We start from the raw sequence: 24317 nt of genomic DNA, 5'->3' as shown, positions 1-24317 counted from the left end.
AATTATAACTTCCTGAAATCAGTAATTTTCCACACAGATACTAATATTTTTATGACCATAATCTTGCCCTTAAAATTACTTTTATACATTTTTAAGTCCGCTAATTTATCTTATTTGTTTACACATTCACTGACTATGCCAGGTGAGAATTACAGCATATTTACTGAAAGCCCTCAGAACTTCTGTCTGGTGTCACAGTCACTGTACTTAGGGGTGAACTTGCATGAACAAATCCCCATGTTTCTTATCCCCAAGTTTCCAACAGAGAAACTGAGTAAAAAAATGAAGGTGACATGAAATATTCTTGGCAGAAAAGGGAGCACATCTCAGCCATGCTTGTATCCCAACCATAGATTCAATTATTTACACTGTACTGCCTGCTACTTTTGCCGCAGCTGTCTGTTTCTAAGAATATTTTTTGTCAGAAATCACCTTGCATATCAATAGAGCTCGAAAAATGCCATTTCTGAGAAAACATAATGTACATTCAAGGCCACAAAAGGATTTAGCTAATGTATCTTTGTATTGATTATGTTTTGTTTTGTCTTTTCAGCATGCTTCTAGGACAGTAATAAAATGAGCAATGCTGGCAATGATCTATTTAGAAAAAAAAATGCTCATTCAAGATGAACAGAGACTATCAAGAAAATTGCACTGTATTTCCCTCTGCAAATTAAGCACATTTTATATGTCTGTTTTCTTCTGATATTTGTCAAGGATTTTGACTTTTTGCATTGGCTACTGCCAAATGCAATGTGTTTTGTATGCGTAAGAAATAAAATAAATAAAACTAGCTGCATGTGTGTATGGAGTGGTCACAGCTGAGGTTCAGTAGGCAGGGTGTGATGCTTACTTGTGGCTTTTGTAGTGATAGACAGTAGTAGGTATGCCACTGTGGTAAACACCTTCAGTTTCAGTAGAAAATTTGCTTTTACAGGTCTCAAGGTGAGAGCTGTTAGACTCTTAATTCTGTGAAAAATTACAAGAACAAATCCTCATGTGGAAAGTATGAATTAGTTACCTAATATAATTTTCAAAAACTGAATATGAACTATGATGTGGTTGAATAGCACGCTAAATTAGATGGGGCTATTTATGTCTTCGTAACTTATTCAAGATGGATCTGTAGTATCTGAAGTGCAGTTCTTTTAGCTCTTTATCATATCAGAGCATAACTTCTGAGTGTCCTGTGTATCTTACGTTCCTGCATTCTCTCTCTCTCTTTTCATGTGAATACTGTTAACAGAAATGTATCTATTGCTTGTCCCTTTCTCCACCACTAAAGGCAAAAAAAACCCCAAACCTGTAGAATATTCCACTAAGCCAGAAAAACAGAAAATTCCTTCCTCAACAGACTGCATAAGTCAGTTGTTTCAGGCACCTTTCCCATTTCTTCCCCCGTCAGGCATCTTCTTCTATTGTCTCCCTCATAGCAAATTCCATGTTATCTTTCCTTCCTTCTAGCCTTGTCTGTTTATGCATTTTCTTCTAGTTCCAAAACCAGTGGGAATCCAGTTTGGATCTTCCTGCATAGATGCCTCTTGTCAAGATACAGCCAGGAGGTAGAAATCAAGTAGCTTCAGTTAAATGAGGGATGGTGTGCTACCTGTAGCAGATATGGCCATATACTTTATCTCCGGATAGTCAGAACCTTCCATTTTTCTAACAGATGCCTCATCCTGAAACCTGCAAAATTCCAGGTATGAGGCACCAGACAATACATGTGCAAGGTTTATTTCCTATAATGTTGCTTAATAAGAGGTATCAGACCTTTGAAATCACAATATAAGCGCTTCTTTGCGATACTGCCACTGTACATTTTTCCTTTTTTTTTTAGAACAGATGTATTCTGAGTTCATGTGTTTCTTCTTAAATTGTGTGTATTTTGATATCAACCTGTTCTAATTTATGAGCTTTGCCATTAGAAAAAGACATATTTCACAGACGGGGCAGTTCCTCACCCCTGTTCAGTGAAATGCAGGTGTTTTCATTTTTTTTTATTAGCCTTATTATGTACCTGACATACATTTCATCTTATTTTGTCCTTGGGGAGAAAGAATGTCTGAGTGGGACTGGAAGCATTAATGTAGACTTTTCAGCTGTCATGGTCATTGGGAAGATTGATTTATTTCCCTTGCCTTTTTTTTTTTTTTTTCCCCTCCCTCCTCATTTGAAGCCTGCAGCTGTCTCTGAGCAAGCAGTTGAGTTCAGGGAGTGTCATAGTTTTTATACTCATATTTATCATATTAACATTTACACAGAATGAATGAACAGTTAGCAGCTCAGCAGCTCTCTACCATGTTGTGCAGTCTACTTCACATTTCAGAAGAACTATATTTAATTCTTGATATTTCTGGGAAGGTTAGAAATTAAAGCAAAAAAGGGGTGTTTCTAGAACTGGGTATACAAAAGAGAGAAGCAGCACATCTCTGTATCTAATCATTCCTCTCTAGGACATTAATTGCCAGACGAAGGGTGTACTGATCTGAGGTTGCTTTAGAAAACTTAAAAAGCTACTGAAATATGAAAGTTATGTTTTTAGGTCTGTGTTGTAGGAAAACCAACTTCCTGTTTCTGTGGTAGTATAGTTGTATCTGAGATGCTGTAACACCACAAGCAAGAGGTGGTTTCTTGGCAGAGGTAATATGTTTCATTAGACCAGCTTCTATAGCTGGAAAAAAAGGATGAGTTTGGGGTACACTAAGGATCCAAAGAAGGGCTTGTACACCATAAAGGCAATTTATTTTTTCCAATTTTGTTAATCTACATTGGATACTAACTCTGCTTACAAAGTTAACTTCTTTTTCGATGCTAGCAATGGACCTGGTCTCATGTTTGCATTCATATAAAGGAGTAGCTACATATAAAACAATGGCATTCTCTAGGTTTAAAAGCGTATCTGCCTGAGACTCAGTCCATCTTTGACATGTCAGTGATTGCTTCAGTTGACTGGTTGCAGCATACAGGATATATTGGTGGTAAATAAATAAACAGATAGATGTCTAAGACATTAGTCAATCCGTACAGAATCAAATTTTTCAGTCCTGAGTAAGAGAACAGTAAACTACTACCTATTTAGCTTGAGAAAGTGGCACATACAGCTTCCAAGGATCTCCCAAGATTTGGTCAGATTTTGAGGAATTTCTGTGGCTCAGGGACACCTGCCTGAAGTCTTCCATGTTTGATTGTTTCAGTTCTCTGGTAGGAAGCTGAACCATGTTGGGGGATAAGCTTAAGAGTTATTGCCCCCTTTTGGCTTGAGTAGCTAGCCACATTCAGGGTATTACAGGTTGTTTCGATTAGGGCAGGGAAACTGACAAGTCACTCAAATATTTCCTTAATACTGTTTGTTCGCAAAGATTTCTTATATCTCTAAATGTAGCAAGAGCTGAGAATTAATGTCCATTAACAAGTGTTTATGTCTGAGTTGCCTTTCCCATCAGCAGTAATTCCAAAGCCATTTCTCTGTGTCAGTTTTACTTCAGGTCCCTGCATTTTCTATAACTGAGCTCTCCCCCAATGTCTGTCAATTTTCAGCCTCTCTTCATGGTCACAAATCTCAAACCTCCATAAAATAGTACCCAGCAAAGTTCTTTGCTGCCTTTTATTTAAGTATCCAGGTCCATAAAATCACAGAATTTATGCTTACCGGCAGTAATCTTACCCCTTTCACCTTCTTTCATCTTCAGCCATTACTCAAATTACTCTTAAAATGGCAACACCGTGAGCAACACTTCCCAGCCAGAAAAAAATGTTATACCACTTTAATATATTTGTACAGGTTTTCAGTTGAGACATTTCCCATCACTAACCCAAAACAGTTTTACCTTAATTCAGGCTTTACCTTGACAATTTCTGTCACTCACTTTGGTCATGTTGGAAAGGATTCCTTTCATTAACTCCTTCACAATATTTCTACAGGATCTGTTGCCCAGCAGATCCACGTGTTTTCTTCTAATGTGGAACTTATTCACGGCTCGGTTTTTCTTCTCTTAATTTCTACACTTATGTTCCCAGTTCTAAGGTACTGTCATCCTCAATTTTGTCCCTATTCTGCCTCCTTAGATGAAACTTCCTAATTTTCATCTTAGTCTTTGAAATATAGCGCTCCCTCCGTTATTTGCTCAATACTTTATAAAGAGCCTTTGGCTTGTTACTGTGTTTTGTCCTGCTTATCCGTGCCACAAAATTATCTTTCTAGAAGCTATCTCTTTTCTCTAAAAACTGCCTGAGTTTATTTTGCAAACATGTAAGGTATGCCTTTTCAAAATATGATTATTAGGTTTCTATACTAAAAATCCTTGTTCCTCCACACAGAGATGAAATGGTGGTGCAGTACAGACCTAGAAGAGCAGAATGTGGCTTGTGTTGCTAAACACAGATAGGTATGATTACGGTGCCCTTCAAGTGAGAAAAGGGAGGATCCTGTGTCAGAGTGTGTAAAATTCCTCTGGAGATTGTTGGATGAAGAGGAAAGAGACCGGGTCTGTGTAGACCTGAACAAGTTCACCCACTTTACACAAAATTTAATTCTCTTCTCCATCTACTCCGTCTATTGCTTCAAGACAGATCATTGACCATAGCGCAGATACTGCTGTCTCCAGCTCTCTTCTCTAAGTATGCATACCAAGATTCCTTGCATTTCTACAATTCAGCAAATTATAAGCAGAAAGCAATCAAAAATCTTTTCTAGTAACAAGGAATCATTTTGAGAATCAATCCTTACTTTCTCCAATAGAAAACAATCTAAAATTGTCTGCCACTGGTATTGGCGTTGCCAAGCACTTGTGCCCAGGTTCAGACTGTGATTTTATATTGCAGTAGATGGCTTTTTCCAATACCTGGAGTTGTCCCCTGAATCTTAAAAGCCTTTGTGGGAATTTATGTTTCTCGCCACAGACTTCCTCATATACAAGCACTAGTAACAAATCTGTAAATCTAGATCTAACCACAACCAGAGACTGCTTTCGGGTGATGCAATTGACTTGACTCTAGAGATCTTAGACTTTTCGTGTAATAAGCTAACATTCTTCAAAGCCCTTTGTGTATAAGACTGCTCCCAAACTGTAAGCACTAGTATCTTACCTGCTATTAACGAAGTCTTTAAATACAGGTAGACTAAGATGAGAGTAGTTCCAAGAAACCTTTTGAACACACAAGTTACTAAATCATACTCTGTTGACCACTGAAATTCTTCCTCTTCTCTCCGGCTCAGAAAATGACTGAATTTGTAAAACACCTTTCCAGATATTTATTGTGTATCTATTAACTATAATGCAATCCAATTGAATCATTAGCCAAAAACTCTCAAGACTCCTAGCTGAAATTGCAGCAGTCCAATTTCCCTACTCCATTTTCAGACAGGTTCCCATTCCTAGTCACTGTCTCTTTTTCAGACCAATTAAGTGATTCAGTTTTCAGTCCTTTATTTTTTCCCTTGTATTATTAGCTTGTCTGATTCAATAAAGTGTTGTGCTTCAGCCAGTCTCCCAGGCACTTCAAGGATCCTATTCCGTATTTATTGGTCAGAGTCCCATTATGTCTGTCTAGCTGCCAAAGGTATATCATGAACCTCATCACAAACCTGTAAACTTTTTCTTCATGCTATTTGCTTTCCTTTTTTTTTCAAGTGGGTGATGCATAGACACTGAAATATCACCCGCTCGTCACTGTAGATTTAAAATCAACTTTTCAAAGTATGATTTTTAGCGTTTCACTTAATTGCTTTCCTTGAAATAAGCATTAGCATCTGCTTTCCTTCCTTTACAAATCAAATATTCTTCACCTAGTCTTCAAAAATATTGTAGATAGCTGAGTCTTCCTTTCTTCATCAAGCATAGCAAACACATATCTCTTCTTACTGGCCTGCAGGCAATCAGTTTTCATCTAGATTGCCAGTGGTTGCTTCCTCTTTTGGTGCGCCACTGCAAGGAATGACTCACATCTGTGGCAAATGCCACAATCACTTGGAAGGCCTTTGGCCTCCTATCGTGAATCTTTATCAGCACGTCCAGGTTTGGTGTAACATGTATGTACTAGTGAGAAAACCCTCCTTCACCATGCCTGATGGATGACTCTCAGCACACCCTCTGGAAGGTAAGCTGAAGTCACTCCTTTCCTTTTCATACAAGCATGGACCAGCATAAATCGATAGGTGGCTACAGATTGGGTATTCAGGGTCTGGATAACTGAGGCTTTTGAAAAGCAGGGTCTGTGGCATGATGAAGGAGGACTACTACTACGAATTACCATCTTCTCTGCTATTTTGGCAATGATGCTTACCTTGCCCAAAAAATCTTTTCAGGGGAACTTTGCAAAACAATAGCGAGTGAAACTTTGCCACCCACATTGCATAAGCTCTTGCTCCTGAGATAACTTGGTAGTGTATTGGAGTTGTAAGCCACCCTGACCACAGTTCTGTGATGCAAAGGAGATGAAGCATTCTTGCAACTAGCCCTCAGTAGTGTTTAACTCCAAATTCTAAAAAAATCACAGTGCTAGGTATTCTTATGCCTCTTCCTTTTAGGCATACAAATAATGGTATTGATTACAAGACAGTTAACTTGGCTGAAAGAGAGGTATTTTCAGCAATTCATTGCTACATTGTCAGTGTTAATAGGAATATGTTAAAATATAAATGTGAAAAGCAAAGAAGATATATCTCCTGAAGTTCAGACTTAAACACATTCTGCTATTCTTTACAAACAAAAAAACAAATAAATAAATAAATGGAGCATCAGTTGGAATAATCCTGCAAGTTCAGCAGATGCTTTCAAAATCAGTAGTAAAAATAGTGGAATATGAATTCAGATCAAGTGATTCAAGTTTCTCTAAAACTTTAAATTGACTGCATCTATGATTTTGATTTTGCAGTTTGCAAGTTTGTGAACATTTTACTCCTGCCTTGATGCAGAATTTCATTGCCTTTGGATTGTTCTCTGTTATAAATTAGACTCACGCTAGAAATCAAGAATCAGGTTAGATAAATTAAAAGATGAATAAGCTTGGGTAGGTAAAGATTACAAATATTATTTTTTTTTATGTACAGGCTTTTTCAGTTTGGCATACTCTCTCCCTTTGTAGTATTTCATCTGTTACATGACATCCATTATGGCTTAAATGTTTGTTTTATACTTCCTGCAGCAAAATGCATGATCTCTTGAGAGTTAAATTTAGTAGATTAAAATGAACTCCCTTCCAATGTTTTCATGTGGCAGCCTGCCCATAAGATCAAAACACATAAATGTAGGTTATGTTTAATTTCTAAATCAGTGTTGTGGACAGATGTTTGAAACCTTAAGATTACTCAGATTCGTTTGTTGCATGGCTTTCTGCCTGGATAACCATACTGTAGATCGTGCCATTTCTGCTTTACTGATGTATCGCTGTGGTGACGACATGTATAATTTTATCATAACCTTTCTGTTAATGGACCAAACCGTGTCTTCTGTAATGACCAAACCACACTGAATGTGAAGGACCACTTCTATCTTTGATGTCAACTGATTTCAGTTGGATGACATTAGAGCTGATCGTTGGTTTCACACTTTTCTGTATTTCTTCAACTTTATCCAGCTCAAGATGACAGACCCCAAAAGATTGATGTCTTTATTTGATGAAGGATGCCCAGCTGTTTCTTTACTGTGTGGCTGCCTTTGTCTGTATAGGGAACACAGTCAGCTAGGGCTTTTACAGAAAATGTTTGAGTGACCATTTTATTTGAATATTTGTTCCCTGCTGTTCATGGTTATGTTGAATTTTTTGCAGCTAGTTTTTGATCAGAAAAGTAGCTGATGTGTTCTTACTCAGTACATTTAGATTTTCATTTAGAATCTGATTCAAAACTCTTTTGAGTAAACAGGTTTGCATGAAAAGATTTCATAGATCTTTGAAGTTACTTTAATTTATCGAGATAAGAATGGTAAGAGAATGGGCACAGCATTTTTTGGTTTGCTTCCTTACGTCAGGATAATACAAAAAGTTCAGTTTGGTTCTTTAGCCTTAACCTAATTAATCCGCTCAGAACGCAAGCTGCATAACGAACAGCACAGGGACATCTTTACGGCAAGTTTGTTTCTTTTGTAAAGCAACCATGAAAATGCTAAACTGTAGCACATTTTAACTTAGTTTTTCTCTGGCTGCCTTCTTGTTTATAAATTAAATATTTTGACTCTCCTGTTTTAATATTCCTTATTGCCCCCAGTGTGACTGTTCAAAGAACTCTCTGTCTGGGGTGTTGCAGCAGAGCAGATTCAGACAGTTCTGCTCGGAGAAGGAAGTGGAGAGTTTTGGTTCCCATTTTGCACTTCTGGAACAGTTTAGGGAAGGAAGCACCTTTACACCTTTTATTGTTCGTGGTTGCTGACATCACATCCTTCCCTGACCGCTCTGTGCGTGTTTCCTGCCATTCTGTCAAGATTCTTCTGTGTTGCAGAGAAGGGGTGGTGGGTGTGCATGTGTGTGTGTATGTGCACGCGTGTGTATGTGCCTGTGTGTGAACGTACGAAAGACAGGAGCAGTCATTTGTCCATTAGCTCTTTTCCCTTCTCAAGGCTCAGATTAATCTTCTGTCAGCTACCGCTGCCTCTGCCAAATCATATAGTCAACAGAAGCCCGCCAAAAATGAAGTTCCTCTTTTTGTAAGCAGTCTGGGTTTGGGGTTTTTTTATGTTTGGGTTTGCAAAAAGAAAAAATGCTGAAGACTGTAACACCATAGCATGTAACTATGTGTTTCTTTAAGTACAGTTTGTTTGCATGTGACCGTGTCATTAAGTCGGAAGGTTTCTTTTATGTGGAGCCTCACTTCAACAAAGCTTCTGCAATTATTTTAAGTTCCTTCTTAGATTCTTGTGGATAATGAAAGCCTGCAGTAGTATTTGAGTTTCATTGTACCTTCACTTTTTCTAGCTAGTGTGCTTTATCAGTGTTAGGGAAATACAGTTTCTCAGTTAACATGACCTTTAAATATCTAATACTGTAATCCTTGATCCTGCAAGAATTTTCAAAAAGTATTGAGAACACTGGTGAAGGTCCTAAAGCATCCACGGGGATTTGTTGGTTTCCAGAGTTTTTTACGTTCTGTTTGACTCGGAAGTCAACAGCCTTTGAAGGTTATAGCCCTTGATTATATGTCTTGATTCACTCATCTGAATCTAATTGACTTGGAATCGACCCAGCTACCTGCTCTATATATATATTAATGAAATTAATAGAATGATAGGCAGACACATAGCAAGAATAGCATGTGAAGCAGTATGTGTTGATACCTGTGTATGTGTAAAGGAGTAAGCCAGATATAGAGAATATCCCCATTTCTTTTGAATAGCAGAAAAAACTGCAGAAATTACTTTTTAAAAAGGAAATAACTTTTCTAGAAAAATTGAAAGGCTTTTGTTTGAAATTAGACTTGTAAGCAAAAAGCGAACAGGAAAGTGATCATTTTCATCCATGTAAGAAATCTTAACCCGCTGCCTGTTGAAGCAAATTTATATTTCTTTGCAAGTTGTATGTTGGATACATATGACTTAGCACGTCCTGTCTTCTCCTTCAGGTTATCTCGGGCTGTATGATAATATCTAACAACCAAACAGTCCTTGCCCACTTTCAACTTTATTTTCTCGCACATCTGTTTTTCCACTTAAAACTATCGTAGTTAGTGGATTGCTACAGGTAATGAAAAACAAAATTCTGCTCACCCAGTGTTGCATGAATTATTTCAAGATAATTTTTTGTACAACATAGGAAATTTAAGTGCGCTGACTTTAAAATGGCTGTAAAAGCTTTTGTTGTTTGAAGACCAGTCTTAAATGTGGAACTGAAAAGTGTGTGGGAGGGACTTCAACATACTGCTGCTCCACGAAGATTTTTGTCCTTCCTGGTAGATTTTCTCAGTATTCACGATTTTTCTGAGCTCGCTCAGCACCAGCATCTTGATCTGCAAAGCAGCTCTCATCCTTGCTAACCTGTCACCAATGCTCTAATCTGTCCACCCTGACCTTCCACCTTGCAGTGAATAAGAGCTTAGGCAGGCGTAGTTCTGTAAGCCGATAGTGCCACTGGCTTCAGCTGAATGAAAGGAAAGGAAGTTGTTCCATATGCATTTGCTGTGGATTAGCGTATTGGCTTACCTTACAGAGAAAGCCCATAAGACTCCTTTGGGTCCTGCATGTGCATGGGAAACACCACTCTAACTTGCTCTTTGTATCGGAGGTAAGACTATAGGAAAAACAGGAAAGAGACCCAGTCCGAGGAAATTTAAAACTGTTTCTAAAAATAGGCTGGGTTTGTTTGTCAACACTGCATATCAGATAAGACCGTCTCCTAGCTTTGTTTGGAAAAAAAAGGTTTATAGATACCTTTAATCAATTTATTTCAAAGTTCCAGACTTCTAATTTTTTTTTGTTGCAAATATGATCAAGGGCCTTTGTGTCTTTTTAAGCAGTGAGAAGCTGAACTGTTTTCTAACAAGTAAAAAGCAGCAAAAATTTTTGCAGCCTTTTACACTTTATTATGCTGGCAATTTGTATTGTTCTGTGTTCCGCCTTATGGTAAAAATTTAGGCATATATAAATCTGCCTAGCAAATAATATAAGAAGTCATTCATGTACAGAAAAGTAAGTATTAAACGTGAACATTTGTTTTGCCCAGCATATTATTTATATCATAGTGGATAGTCAGAGAACTCAGACTGACTGCCTGTTTGTTAACTTATTTTTTTCTTAGAGTGATAAAACACTCGAGCAGCTTAAAGTTTAATGTATGCAAAGAAAATCAAGAGAGAATTGAAGATTGGAATGAGTAAGGTCTAGCTTTTCTACCTCAGTAGCTTTGAATCAGAGCCAAATAATGGATTAAGTGGCCAGGACATCAGCTTAGTGTTACGTAACATATTGTGAGAATTTATCAGGTTGGCTGCAAGACTACAAGCTTAAAATAAATAAGGAAACACCAGCCTCTCTTCTAAAATTACTAAATTTTTGTTTCCAAGACAGTATTTTTAAGACATGATGGATCTAACATAAAGATTTTTAAATATCATTCTAAATTAATCTTGTTCAGATTTTTTTTTCACTTCTGTATTTTAAAGAACTCTGTGCTGATATGTAAATAAAAAAATAAGGTGAACAAAGGTTAAAAGGGAAGAACATGCATCTTTTACTTTAGTGCTAGACTAAACATCATTTATGTATTTTCTTCTATTTCTATCAAGTTTTTTACTACTAAAGATGCTTTGCATAGGATAGAAATTGATTTTGTGATTTATGATATTTTGTGAAATATGGAACATGTACTGCATTACGTATTTTTACATATTGCGCCTAGCTGTCCTTGGTTTTGTGACAGGCACGGTATTGTAAAGTTCAGAGAGCTAGTGTTAGTGCCTTGCTAAAACTGTGAAAATATTTTTCAAAACGTTCTTAAATTATCATCTGTCCCTATTATTCTGTGCTGTATAGCTATTTGTGCAGGAATTTTTATAAGGAAAGACATACGTGTTTGCTAGTTATAGATCATTTGTCAGAATGTTTTAGAATCTGCTTTGAAATGAAATGAGGGAAAATGCACCACTCTTCAAGTATCTTTAGCAGTACTTGCACTAATCTATATTCTTATAGAATAAAGTTTAAAATTTTGGATTTAAAGTAGTTGACATCTCTCATATATCAAGTAACACTTTAATAAAGGTCCATCCTATTTGCATAATGAGGGACATTATCACCTCTGCTGTCAAAACACAAGATTGTTTTCTCTTCAGAAATGAATTAGCTGGCCTACTTAGCATACATAGGTACAGAAAGGTTCATTAACTCTCTGATTTAGGTAATTTTTCATATTAGAGCAGTGAGTGATATTTAAAACTAGAGACACCTAATTCCATTAAAATTTTGGCAACCTGTATTTCAGTCCTTTGTTTCCTGATACTTTGGTGGATTTGTCCATAAAAAGAAGCTTTTGAATTAAAATATCGTTTCTCTAGCATTACTTATTTTATAGATGCAGTATTTTTTTATTATAATTTACTTGTACACTAAATTATAAGGATGCTTGGTCAGCTCTGTATAATAGCTTCCATCTAGTTATCAATTTTAGTACTAACATTTGATTTCCTTTTGGTGTTTAGCAGGAACGGATGCAGGGGACTGTGAACTGAGTAGTGCAAGTGCTGAAGAAGGAGGTTTGTTTTGAGGAAACGGGAAAGAGGAAGAAAAGAGAAGGGAAAAATACATAATTTTAAGGAAGAAGGAGAGAAAAAAAAACGGGGACTATGGGGAGAAAAAAGATTCAGATTACAAGGATTATGGATGAACGTAACAGACAGGTGAGTAGCAAAAAGTACCATGTTTGCACATCATATTGTATTTCTAAGGTGACTTATTCTCATAAGTGATTAAAAAGAGCATAACTTTGTGTACACATACATATACACAATACATGGGAAATTATCAAACAAAAAGTACTTATGGAAACAACCAGAAACCTCACACACAGATTTTTTTCAAATTTAGTAACATGCATTGTTAGGAATTTATTAGTTGAGGCCTTGATTCTACAAAGACTGATGTGTGTGCTGTACTTTGTACCCCCTCTGCCCTCACTTTGACTTCGGTGTATTATAGACATGGTTAAGCACATCTGCAAGTTGTTACAGGATACAGGCTTTTAGTACTGTGTTTTGAGAACTATTATAATAGGAGTTTACTTGCATGAGGACGTGCCTTTAAATTCATAGACCCGAATTATGTATGTTTCTACATGTTTGCAGTGTTCTTGTTTTTACCCTTTGCATGTAAAAATGACGCTACTTCAAAAAAAAAAAAAAAATCATCTTTCCCTGTCTGAATTTTAAAGAGAATTTGAGTTGCCTAACACATTCTAAAACCCACATACAATAATATTGGCATGTTGTAGTTATGAAACAAAGTCTCCATTACTGTCGCTATGGCTAAATAGGTCCGGCAGGAACGGTTAATTAATTATTACCACTGCTTTAGATAAAATGGCTGAGTAGCTGTCACATATGATCAACACTATCTCTGCTATTCAAAATATCATCATAAATTACAGAAACTGCTTTCCTGTTTCCAGAAAAATAAAATTCAACAATTGGCATCTTAAAATAAAATCAGTGAAAAGCTGCTGGTGTTTACATTTGATGTAAATGGATGAATGTTTTGTTGAAACTGGTGATTCACAAGTGTGAGAAACTCTCCATAAAATTATTTAACACTATGATTAGCGTTCTTTATACATGTGCCTGCAATTTAGGAGTAGTCTTCAGTAGCTGTTTTTGAAGAACTTGTTAGTGAGTTACTATTAATATATTGGTTCTATTCATTTTATCTATAAATTTCTTCATATACTCAGGTTGGTTTTTAAGAAGTTACGTTGTTAAGTCCTCAAGGATTTCATAAAGCAGTAAAAAACTCAGCCTAGGCATAACAACAAATGATATTCTTTAAATCCACTTTCCAAGAGTTTTGTATTAGTAGTCCCTTGTGTTCTCCATGGAAGAAAATAACGTATAAAAGAAAAATTATATTTATGATGGAGACATTTTGTGCTTTCCCTAAAGGTTGCCTATTGCTGTGGGCCAAGCCAAAAAAGCAATAATTCTATCAACATAAAACTATCACAGTATTTATTTTAATTGGTTTATAGCTTGGAATTAAAATTGGATTTGAATTATTGAATTAATTTGTCCTTAAACATTAAGACATTAGTTGTTTGGAACTTGCCCATACTACCATGGTTTCTTTTTGAAGTGAACCTCAATTATTTTGTAAATGAAGCTGCAAAATTTTGCCATTAGTAACAGTTCATACAATAGCTTCAGTGTCAACTTGCTTACTTAAATACAGGATTTACGGATAACTTAATCCCCAGTTTTGTCAGAGATATCTTTCAAGAGGCTGAATTTACTTTAAAAAAGGAAGGCAGCTAGTCTTCCAAGACATTCACAGTAGAGTTCCAAGACTTCTAGCACCAGCTTTCAGAACCAATAATTATGAATGAAAGTATAATAATGGTAGTGTTAGTGAGGCTGTGAGGCTGAAGGCATAGATTTATGTTACTTTACACTCCACATAGTATAATTGGCTTGATTCTTGCTTGATTCTGCTTTTCATTTCTACTAATACATTGAAACATAATTTAGAAAGTGTTTCTACTGGGTTTATCCTCTTTGCGTTTAGTGCCCTGATTTAAAGCTCAGTGAAGCCATTGAAAAGATTTCCATTGATTCATTTGGATTGTGGGTCCGCACTGTTTAGTTGTAGTGATATCTATGTGATTAAAAACAACTGGATTTTCAGTAACAGCTGATTGATCATGTAACCATTTGCATGAGATGTATTATTTCACAAGCCTTAGTGTTTCTTAATATGTATTCCATGAGCTATTGCTGCTTTGCTGAAGCTGCATCAGTTTGTTTTCCAACTTACACACTTCCAGTAATCTTAAAATAGTAAATGGATTATATTCCTATATTATTTTATTGTTTGATGACATAAATATATTTAAACACACAGAAAAGATTAAAAGGTTGCACCAGGGGAAATAATGGGTAGAAGTTTTTTATTAACAACATTAAGATACAAGCTGAAGCACAGTTCCACGAAGCTTATTTGTAGCGCCATTTATCATGGTATGGATGGAGACTCTCCTGTTTTCTTTCTTACCTCACCAAAAGGTGTTTGCAAGAACAGCAGGAAATCTGTTGACTTGAAACTGCTCTTATTTAGACTCAGTGCAGGGCATGTTAGATGGGAATATGATATACATGGATAGTGCATCCTTAGCTGTTTTCAAGCACATAAATTCTCTGCAGGACAGCACATGCAGGGAAAAAATAGGTGGGACACATATGGAATGAGGGGATACAGCAATAGTTTAATTCTTCTGCCCTCTCCCAGTGCAAAGGTAAATCTGTTTGGATAATAGAGATTCGGCAAAAGGGTTTCAGTTGTTACAAGGCCTGTGGAAGGTGATTTCTGTCCTTGTCTTTTCCACTTGCTCAGTGTCCTGACTAGCTATTTACATTAACTGTTGAATGGAGTACTTGTTCTATCAGTATAACAGCTGTTTTCTTCCACACTGCTGTCTGCTATTGCAGGAGGCTCCCCTACTGTTCAGAGTACTCGTCTGAGTGGATTGGGGAGGACAAAAATAGTGCTGACCTTCCTTCAAGAGGATTTCTTCTGACCAAGTCTAGCTGGTTGGATTTGTCTACTTTAGTGACCATGCTTTGTAAGCTGAAACTGCCTGGAGTCAGATGTCTGGCTGCAGATCTCATAGAAATATGCATATAGGGTTATGGGGATATGATCTGAGCTTTTCCAAAAACTATTTGAAACTTTGACATTTAGTGGTAAGCTAAAGGAGAACTACTGCAACCCAGATATTAAAGGCCTGCTCCTTTTACCCTGGGCTGCAAAAGAGCTCCGTCATTCACTTCAGTGAGTGCAGAATTCAGGCTTTTAACATTAATTTAATGTTGTTTCATGTGAGCTGCCAGTTGGCTGCATTTTTCTGGCCCTCATAGTTACTGTGTGGTGACAAAGGTGGCAAGCATGTTTGGATCTTTGAGTGGTCACAGATTCTCTCCAGTTCCGAAAGGATCAGAAAAGGTCATCTGAAAAATTCACTTTCACTTTGCTTTTAGCCACAGGGAGAAGGAGTATGAACAACTTCCAGGGGTAGATTAGACGTGTATTTAATTGTGTAGTTCCATTACCTTGACGATATTAAATGGAAATCAAAACTAAAAGAATTCTGTTAGAAGCAGCCGATGTGACCATTCTTTTTATTATTGCGACACTGGATAATAAAGCCTTCATTAATGTGGAATGAATCTCTGGTAGTGTCACCAAGGCTTATGAGATTGTCATAGCCTTGTCAACAGCCCATTCAAGTGGGCTGCATACTTGATATTAGTTGCACCACCAACAGAAGAGATAGCCAAAAATATTAGCACGGACATCTGACATTCAAAGCTCCTGACTGCTGCAAGTTCTTTGTGCAGAAATTTCAATCAGGCAGACTGGAGTGAAGATTCTGTGAAGAATTCTGGGTTGTTTAAAGCAAAAAAGAAAAGAGGAAGGACATCTGCAAAAGCATGGGTGAACTTTATTTTCATGTGTTTTCTTAATTGAAAGAAATAATTCAACTAGCTCTGTTATGATCAACACATGAAGGAAAAATTGCATTCATCCCCCTCAGAAAAATCCTTATATTTTTTTCTATTTGTTTTTCATCAGTTTGAAATATTTCATTAATTTTAATGAAAGCCTTTTGTGGTCTTCTGTAGACTGGGAACATCTGAAACTCACTTTGCAACAGTCCAGGCAGGGCTGCCCAGGCCTAAAATAAATAGGTGTAATGACATAAATGATATTGTATTACTGTTATACAAGGTCACTTACAAAATATCATATTAAATCCATGGTCTGTGAGCTAAATCCTGAGGTACATTGACCCAGTAACGAGGGCATCTTGACCCAATGACATTCTAGTATCAGGTCCGGAACACCGTCTTGCTTTTAATCCACTCTTTTCTAGTTAGTATTAAGAAATATCAGGTCTTACATTAGCAATCCACCATTATTTTTTTTTTTGCTCCTCTGATCATCTTGCTCGTTAGTTCTGCATTTTTTTTTCCTGTTTGTGAAGCACGCTGTTGTCAGATTCACAGTTAAAACAGTGCTGAGCTTAGCTAGTGATTCTGCATACTGTTTAAAACATCTCTTTCAATTTGTAATGAGCTGCTGGGAGTTTAAGTGTTATTAAATACCACAGGAAGTGTAGACTTCAATATTAACGTGCTTAAACAGTAAGACACCCTTTTTAAAGTGTCATGTCTATGTAATTCTATGGGATATGACAGTAGCAAATACTTGCTGTTTTAGCTTTTTCATGCATAGACTTTTTACCATTCTTTGATTCCAGCAAATCTGTAAACCGAGACTTACTGCGGTTATCAGCTCAATAGAGAACAAATTAAAGCAGATAAGTAAAGTGAGGTTATGGGGCAGGGGAAGAATATCCTGGAGGGAAATGACCGTTTGCAGGAAGACCTAGATTTGTTCTACTGACTTCGATACCTAATGCTGCTAGTTTCAAAACTAATTTCAGCCTCATGTATCTATTTTTATCTGTGTTTCAGCTCTATTAAAAAGGAAAGAGGCTATCAGCTGAATCAGAAACTCCCCTGTAGGAAGAGTCTTGCATATTAATGCTAACATGAGCACCAGTTAGATAGATAGAAAACTTTTTCCACCAGTTTCCTGATATTTTTAGTCTTCCCTCCTGAAGTGTCTTCATTTTATCCAAGATTTGAGATTCTATGATTTTTTCCATAGGGAAATGTTTTCATATGAAAACATAACTGCTTAACTATGCAACTAAGCATCATCCTGTTCAATGAACCTTTGCCTTAAACTGTCACATACTTTTTATCTATCGCTTTTTACTTTTATCTTTCGCATCACATAGTTTTTATCAATTCACATATTTGAATTCCTTCTCTTGCTTACATTAAATTGCACACAATAAGACATATACTTGGAAAACAGCATTACAGTTAGCTACTTGGTCCTGGTTTTTTTTCAGAGGAAAAGTTAGGTTTCTTTAAGCAAAGAATACACCCCAAATTTTCATGACTCCTAAATTGCAGTGGTCTGTACAGCTCTGGCAGAACTTTCCACATTATGCCAGGCTACCTGAGAAGCAAAGTTTTAAGGGAGCTGCTGAACTGAGCTGTGAATTTCTAGAATGCATTATATTTAAGGTTAAGTGTGCTTGTATTACAAATGTATGTTCTGAGCATAATTTAGAGTGAATTAGCATAAGGTAAATATTTAGGTCAAATTACTTTTAATTTGAAGTGTGAGCAAGAAGCCTAAGTAAAGAGAGTGCAGCCGTGAATGAGGCATCTGCCAACGCAGCAGAGCTGAAAACCAGTGCAGACGCAGACACAGCCCTGCTGTCTTGCAAGGAATGGTTTGGAAAGCCCTGGGGGAGAAAGAGCTGGAGGTGGGAAGCAGAACTGAAGCCATTGTGGAGAGGAAGAAGTTACACTCTTCCTGTTATGACAGGAAATGCAGACAAATGTGCTTCCTGACCATTTGCTCAGCAGGGAATGAAATATTCTTTGACCTTTACCTTATGAACATTTTAGCAGCACAGAACTAGTAAACATGTTTTTTACCCTAAACATCTATTTGTACCTGCCAGAACTGATGATAGCATACTGAAAAAAATAAGTGACTTTCTTGTATATTGTATAAGCCACTGTGTTTTTGCTAGAGATTGTTTTTTGCCTAAAATACGTAGGTATCTGCACATCTACATATAATGGACTTTATCTTATCTCTCCAATTCAACAAAAGGATATGAAGTATTGGCGATTAACCATTATTATTCTTGCATCCCTCTCTGGTTTTAGTTCTTGATTAGTAAATTAAAGGGGGAAGCATATTGATACTGCCTAACCTACTAATTTCTGAGTTGCTATATCATCTGTTAATTAACACATCTTCCAATTATCCCTCCTCTCTTTACTTACAAAGAAAAAACCTCGTATGAGAGATCCACCATCCTGTGTTGGGTCTGGGCAGATTCAATAATATCTCTATTCTCTGATTGCTCTTTATGGACTAATATACTAAAAATGGGCCATAACACAGAAGTACAAACCCTTCTTTTTTATACAGATTAATCATGAACATTTTATTTGTTATAGCCATAATTTTAGGGCATCCTACTTAGAACTCCTCTTTATCTGGACTATTGAGCAAGCTGTAGCTCAATACGCTTGAGGCTTTCTGGGACAATAGCTCTTTTACCAGCATAAATCACTGCTGTCTCATCCCTGTAAATTACGCTGGAGGGTTGTAAGAACATGGAAGCAGGCTGCTGAAGGTTCTGCACTGCTCCTTAAAGGGTCTTTCATTTAATATGGCATGCCCAGCTATTGCATAAAGGAAGGTTTGTCCGGAGTGAATCCTGCACTGGTGCTGCTTCCCAGTCTGGTTGTGGGTTACTCTACAGATTGTTGCAGCCAGGCTTCTTCATATGACAAACAGATCTAAACAGAAATCAAATAGGAGGAAGGGGAAGAGCAAATACAACAAGGGCTGATGCCTCTCCAGTAGTTATCTGGGGTTTCAGCATATGACAGGATTCGGTGCCTGGCAGCAACGTTTTGGTCAAGAGCCCCTTGGCTCACACATAGCCAATTTGACTTTATTGTGTTTGAAGTTAGGTAGATTGCTCATGTAGCACCTCATAATTGTCACACTGTATCTACCATACTTGCTCTGGCCCCTGTGTCATAAATTTAGCCATTCCAGATGAAATAAGGACAAACAGAACAATATTTCTTCTTGACCAAGCAATGCCAGTATCACATACTTCTGTGCATCAGCGGTCCCTGTTTTTCACTAGTCATTCATACATGTTTAATGGCAGGAAATGTATATTATGTGCAAATTCCCTGTTTCTCTCATTTTCCTATGTCAACAGCTGTATATCTTTATAATCAGGATAGGAAGAAGTAAGGGGAACACTGATATTTTGCCATTGGCTGGACTGAATTGCTTGAAAGATTACAGGACTGCTACTTTGAAAACATAAAATGTTAGTACGTGTGCTGTGACTGCTGGTGACAAATACGGAGTCCTGTTATGGTTCAGCCTCTCAGAGTGTGTGAGATTTCCGAAAAAGTACTAGAAGGGCCTGAATGAAAAGCAAAAAAAAAATAATCCCAGAAAAACTCCAATCAAAAAATACAGAAAGAAACAAAGCCTACATTGCAACAAGGCTAAATAATGTATCCTGAAAGCTGTATTCATTAAAGGGGAGTATTTATGGCTGTTTCTGTTCCTCCACTGATGCATTGACATCTGTCTATAAGAAGTATATAATTGTTGTTACAAAGTTAGCTAAATAAGGACTATATCCAGGGGCCGGCATCACCACTTACACACACACATATTTAATTTCAACACATGAAAGAATTTATACAGCCAAGCAAGATTACCAAGAAAGTCTTCCCTGAGCCAAATTACCCTTTAAGTTGAATGTATCACAACCTGTGGTATGCACACTTGAACTCAGGCTACCTACAGCCCCGCTTACTGACATTGCAATAACTAATCCATGAACCACCTCCTAGAAGGCCCTTTCGGCTTTATGCATGAAGAAGTGGTGGTTCCATGGTGTTGAAGAGCCAGAGTTGAAGTGGAAAAACATTCTTGTAACAATCCTCTTTTGCCAATGCCTTTCCTTTAGCACATACAGTGGGTTTCACCTTTAGTTAGAAATTCATCCAAAATGCATAACAGGCTTGCCTTGATTTATATCAAGAAGGCTGGAAGCTGGCTACTTCACTGTTTGGGCTTTTTTCTTTCTTTCTTTCTTTTTTTTTTTTTTTCCAGTTTTCCCAATACTTGAAAGCAACAACTGACTTGCTTACAGCCTATAAAGTCATCAGCACTTCTTCATATACAAAAATGCTACAGGCTTTAGTAACCCACCTTCTCCTTACTGCCATTCCTGGTGTGAGGGCCGTTTGGCTCTTAAATTTTTTAAAATAATCTTTAAATAAGTAAAATAACCATAGGGCTAAGACAAATATAATATACTAGTGGGGCTTTAGTTAATTGACAAGATGGAAGTAAGTTATTTTTTGGTATGTTTCAGAGGTAAATGTGGTACTCTCCAGACACTGCTCTTTTTGCAATTAATATAAAAAAGTGCAGCAAAGCATCTCATAACAGTATTTAGAAATTGTGTCAGTGTTTCAAACCTTGTGTTTTATATAAATATGCTTAAGAAGGTTTTAAAGACAGTTGAATGCTGGGCTCTTTCTTATCTGTTCCACTTCCTCCTTCCACTCCACTTTCATTCCCCCCAGTTCTCACACTGTCATTATAAAATATTACATCCCAAAAAGAGACGGACTTCCTAAACTGCCTATCATTCTCCTAAAGAGGAGACAATTCATGAACTGAAAACCACCTACAAATTAGCAGTGGTTTAGACAACAAGGATAATTAATCATATCTTGACTAATATTGTCAGGAAAGAACGTGTAGTGATTTGATTCTTGCTGCTGAAAAAGAACTTAAATATTAAGCATCTGTTGAAATGCATGCACCTTTTTGGATGTCCTTCTTTCAAATGCGTTAATGAATTTTCTGACTGTATGTGTGTTTTCTTTCAGTCTCCCTAGTGTCCTTTAAGTCAAACAACAAATTGACATTGTCCATTGTTATATGATGCTATCACGGCTGAGAACTTTGAACACAGTATATGATAATAAGTCTATGTGAACAACTACCTGGGTTTTTTGGTACTGTAGCTACAGCTGCTCAAAAGCTTATGTTCATGCAGATGTGTGTGTCTTGCTCATTCTCAGCACCAAGTCATCACAGAATCATGGAATGGTTTGGTTTGTCGGTCAGTTCCAGTGTAGTCAGAACTTAAGTGTAGGTTGGACACTGCCTTCCACCTAGGCAAAAAAGACCAAATATTTTAAATAATTTATGCTGATTTTTACCACTCAACAAAATTTCTGCAGTGCTAGGGTATTATCTGTTACCTTAGACAATATTTATTAGATAATTCTAATTTGGGTGACCGTGGTTAACATAACAAAGGATGAACAAGTTGAGACCCAAAAAAAGTTAAGTAATAAAGGTGCTACTTATATTTCTCACAAAAATATTTTAGCATATGGAAGTATATTAATCTTCCTTATATAGCCGCATAGAAGAAAGTATACAGAAATATGATTTCTTTCTAAATGGCTTGAGTAGTATTCTTAATCTTTTCTGAAGTTACTGGCCTTTCACTATACATGCGAAAATACAAGTTCACTCCTACTATAAACTTTTGTAAAAGCATGATAAATTTACGTACATGTATGTAATATATATGTAAAGATAAGCCACAATGAATGATATGTTTTAAAAGAAAAGTATTACTCCAGATCACCATAGAAACAGTAGTAAAACCAATTGGGTTTAATGCATTTATCAGCAGTGGCAGAAAGCATTAGTTGATAGGTTTAGAAGCAGTTAGGAAGCTCAAAGAATTAAAACCAAATCAAATTCAGAGCAATTAAGATTATATTTTAAAGAAAAAAAAAAAAAAAAAAGTCGAGCTGATTTGTTGTTCTTTTTTTCACTTTCCACAAAAAGGAACTCTAACTAGTATCATTCTGGTGATAAGTATTATGAAGTAAGTATGTGCTGTGCAGCACAGCTGTGTGGTTATTCTAAATTTTCAGGAGCACCTAACAGTAAACACAAACTGTGGCTTTAAAGATATTTCTGTACTAGAGTGTACTTTGATGGTAAGAAGCTGTAACATGCTAAATTCTGAGGTTTCTGTGCAACAGAAACCATACTGTACAGAGACACTCCACCTACAGCACTGTGGTCAAAAAGTTGATTGAAAGGCTCTTTAGATGCAGAAAAATATGTTGAGTTAGTACATTTTATTTTTCTGTATGTTTAGCTTTTTCTAAAACATGCTTTTATATATATATATGTTTCAACAAATGCATTGCAATTTTCTGTAATCAGAGAAAACATTAAAGGACCACTTGAATGACTAGGGTTTTTTTCAGAATTTGAATGAAGTTTTGTTGCCTATCTCGTTATTCATCCCAAATATCAAAAGCCATTGAGACAGACAAATTTAGAGAGAACTTACTATCAATTATGCATACTTGAGACCAGTGCTGTGAAAAGCATGTTTTTAAAATGCTTGAATAATTGTATTTAATGGCAATCCATCTTTTCTTAACAGTACGTTGACAGAGGTTAAAGAGATTGAAATGACAATAAGAGGAATAACATTCAGTATACATTTGGGAGAGTAATGTTCATAGTACTGGCACAGAGCCTCGTCTTTCTGAGATGGACTAGCAAATAGGGATTAGCAATACTTAAAGGTCACATTTTCCATGGCCTGACGTGCTAGGATTTTAAGGTAGTCTGGGGTCGCAGTTAGCGTTAACTTGCATTAAGAGTGTGACAAGATAAAACAGCAGCCCTATGAACTGTGTTACAGATGAATCTTCTTGCCTCAGCATTAAAGTTCAAAAGTGCTACTGTTCGTGGGTATTAAGGAATGGTAGCAACAAGTGCAGGATTAGGCATACCTATGAACTTGGTTGTGTGCCTGCCCTTGACTTAACAAATACCTTGACTACATGTTAAATTTGATTAATAATGGGCTTAGCAAAACTGTATTTTCATCTTGGTTTTTTTTTCTTGTTACTGAAAATTATCAGTAAATTTGTTTTCTTGTTACTGAAAACTATCAGTAAAAAATATAGATGTAAAAAAAAAATCACAGCCATTGTATACATTTAGTGGAAATTGCATATATGAAGAAGAAGAAGAAGAAGAAGGAGAAAAATTTAACCATACAGTTAGCTTAAACAGCTCATAGTAGTTTCTTATTCTGAGTCACGTGTCTTACTGGAACTTGTAAGCTAGTGCAGAAAAGAAGAGGAAAAAACCCAAAAACAAAACCAAAACACATTTATTTGATGTGCAGGTCTTTCACTGTCAAAACAGCCCCTGTGGAAAATTACGGTTTTGTACAGAGCAATGGTATTTTTCATACTGCCTGGGTTTTGCATGGTCAGGGCATTAGCTGGCCTACTGAGAACTTATAAGCATATCCCTACTTTTTCCTATATAATATGACCCAAAGTCATTTGTATAAAAAATGCCAGCTCGTATTTCCAAGCATCTAATTTGAAATTAAATGAAGTGTGTTACATCTGTTACATTTACGTTACATATGTTAAGTTCAGAAAAGACCTTGTTTCAAAGGTGCCATTTGTTGCTGGCCAGCTGTTCTTTATTCTTCATTCCTGCTTTATAATTCTCATTTCTTACATGAGTGTTTGAATTTTTAACACTAGCTATTTCTTTGCAACTATTGTGAGTATGTTTATATGAACAATGTTTATCTTTTGCACAACTTAAACACTGTACAACGTAATTTCTTTGCTAAAAGTCTAACAGGAGTTGGGAATCAATGTTAATCCCTATCAAAAATAAGAACTGATGGCTCATGTTCAAACTATTTACCGCTGCAAATCCAAGATGCAGTTTTGAAATATTGGTGGGAAAGGTGTATGCAGTATGAGGAATATATGAATTCAAAAGTTACGGAGAAAGATGCAGTATCAACAGTTCATAGCACTGCTTAAGGAAAATGCTTTTTACCTGGACCTCAGGTTTTGTGCAGTGAGAATTAGATATATTTCCTCACATACATAACACACACATATT

General features: G+C 36.5%; 1 protein-coding gene across 20 annotated transcripts in view; it reads left to right on the top strand.

The window, feature by feature from the left end:
* Positions 1–24317, top strand: part of MEF2C (myocyte enhancer factor 2C) — a 127951-nt gene that overhangs the window by 35517 nt on the left and 68117 nt on the right. For 18 of the 20 annotated variants that reach the window (XM_040579937.1, XM_040579942.1, XM_040579939.1 and 15 more), the window contains one exon: positions 12122–12319. In XM_040579937.1, coding sequence (XP_040435871.1) covers positions 12266–12319 — 54 coding nt within the window. In that variant the 5' untranslated portion in view covers positions 12122–12265. The remainder of the gene's footprint in view (positions 1–12121; positions 12320–24317) is intronic. The other 2 variants (XM_040579934.1, XM_040579944.1) reach the window with 1 other exon arrangement.

The sequence above is a fragment of the Falco naumanni genome, chromosome Z, assembly GCF_017639655.2.
Source record: "Falco naumanni isolate bFalNau1 chromosome Z, bFalNau1.pat, whole genome shotgun sequence".
Classification (NCBI taxonomy): domain Eukaryota; kingdom Metazoa; phylum Chordata; class Aves; order Falconiformes; family Falconidae; genus Falco; species Falco naumanni.
Note: the sequence above shows the minus strand (reverse complement) of the source record. Positions and strands in the feature narration are given on the sequence as shown.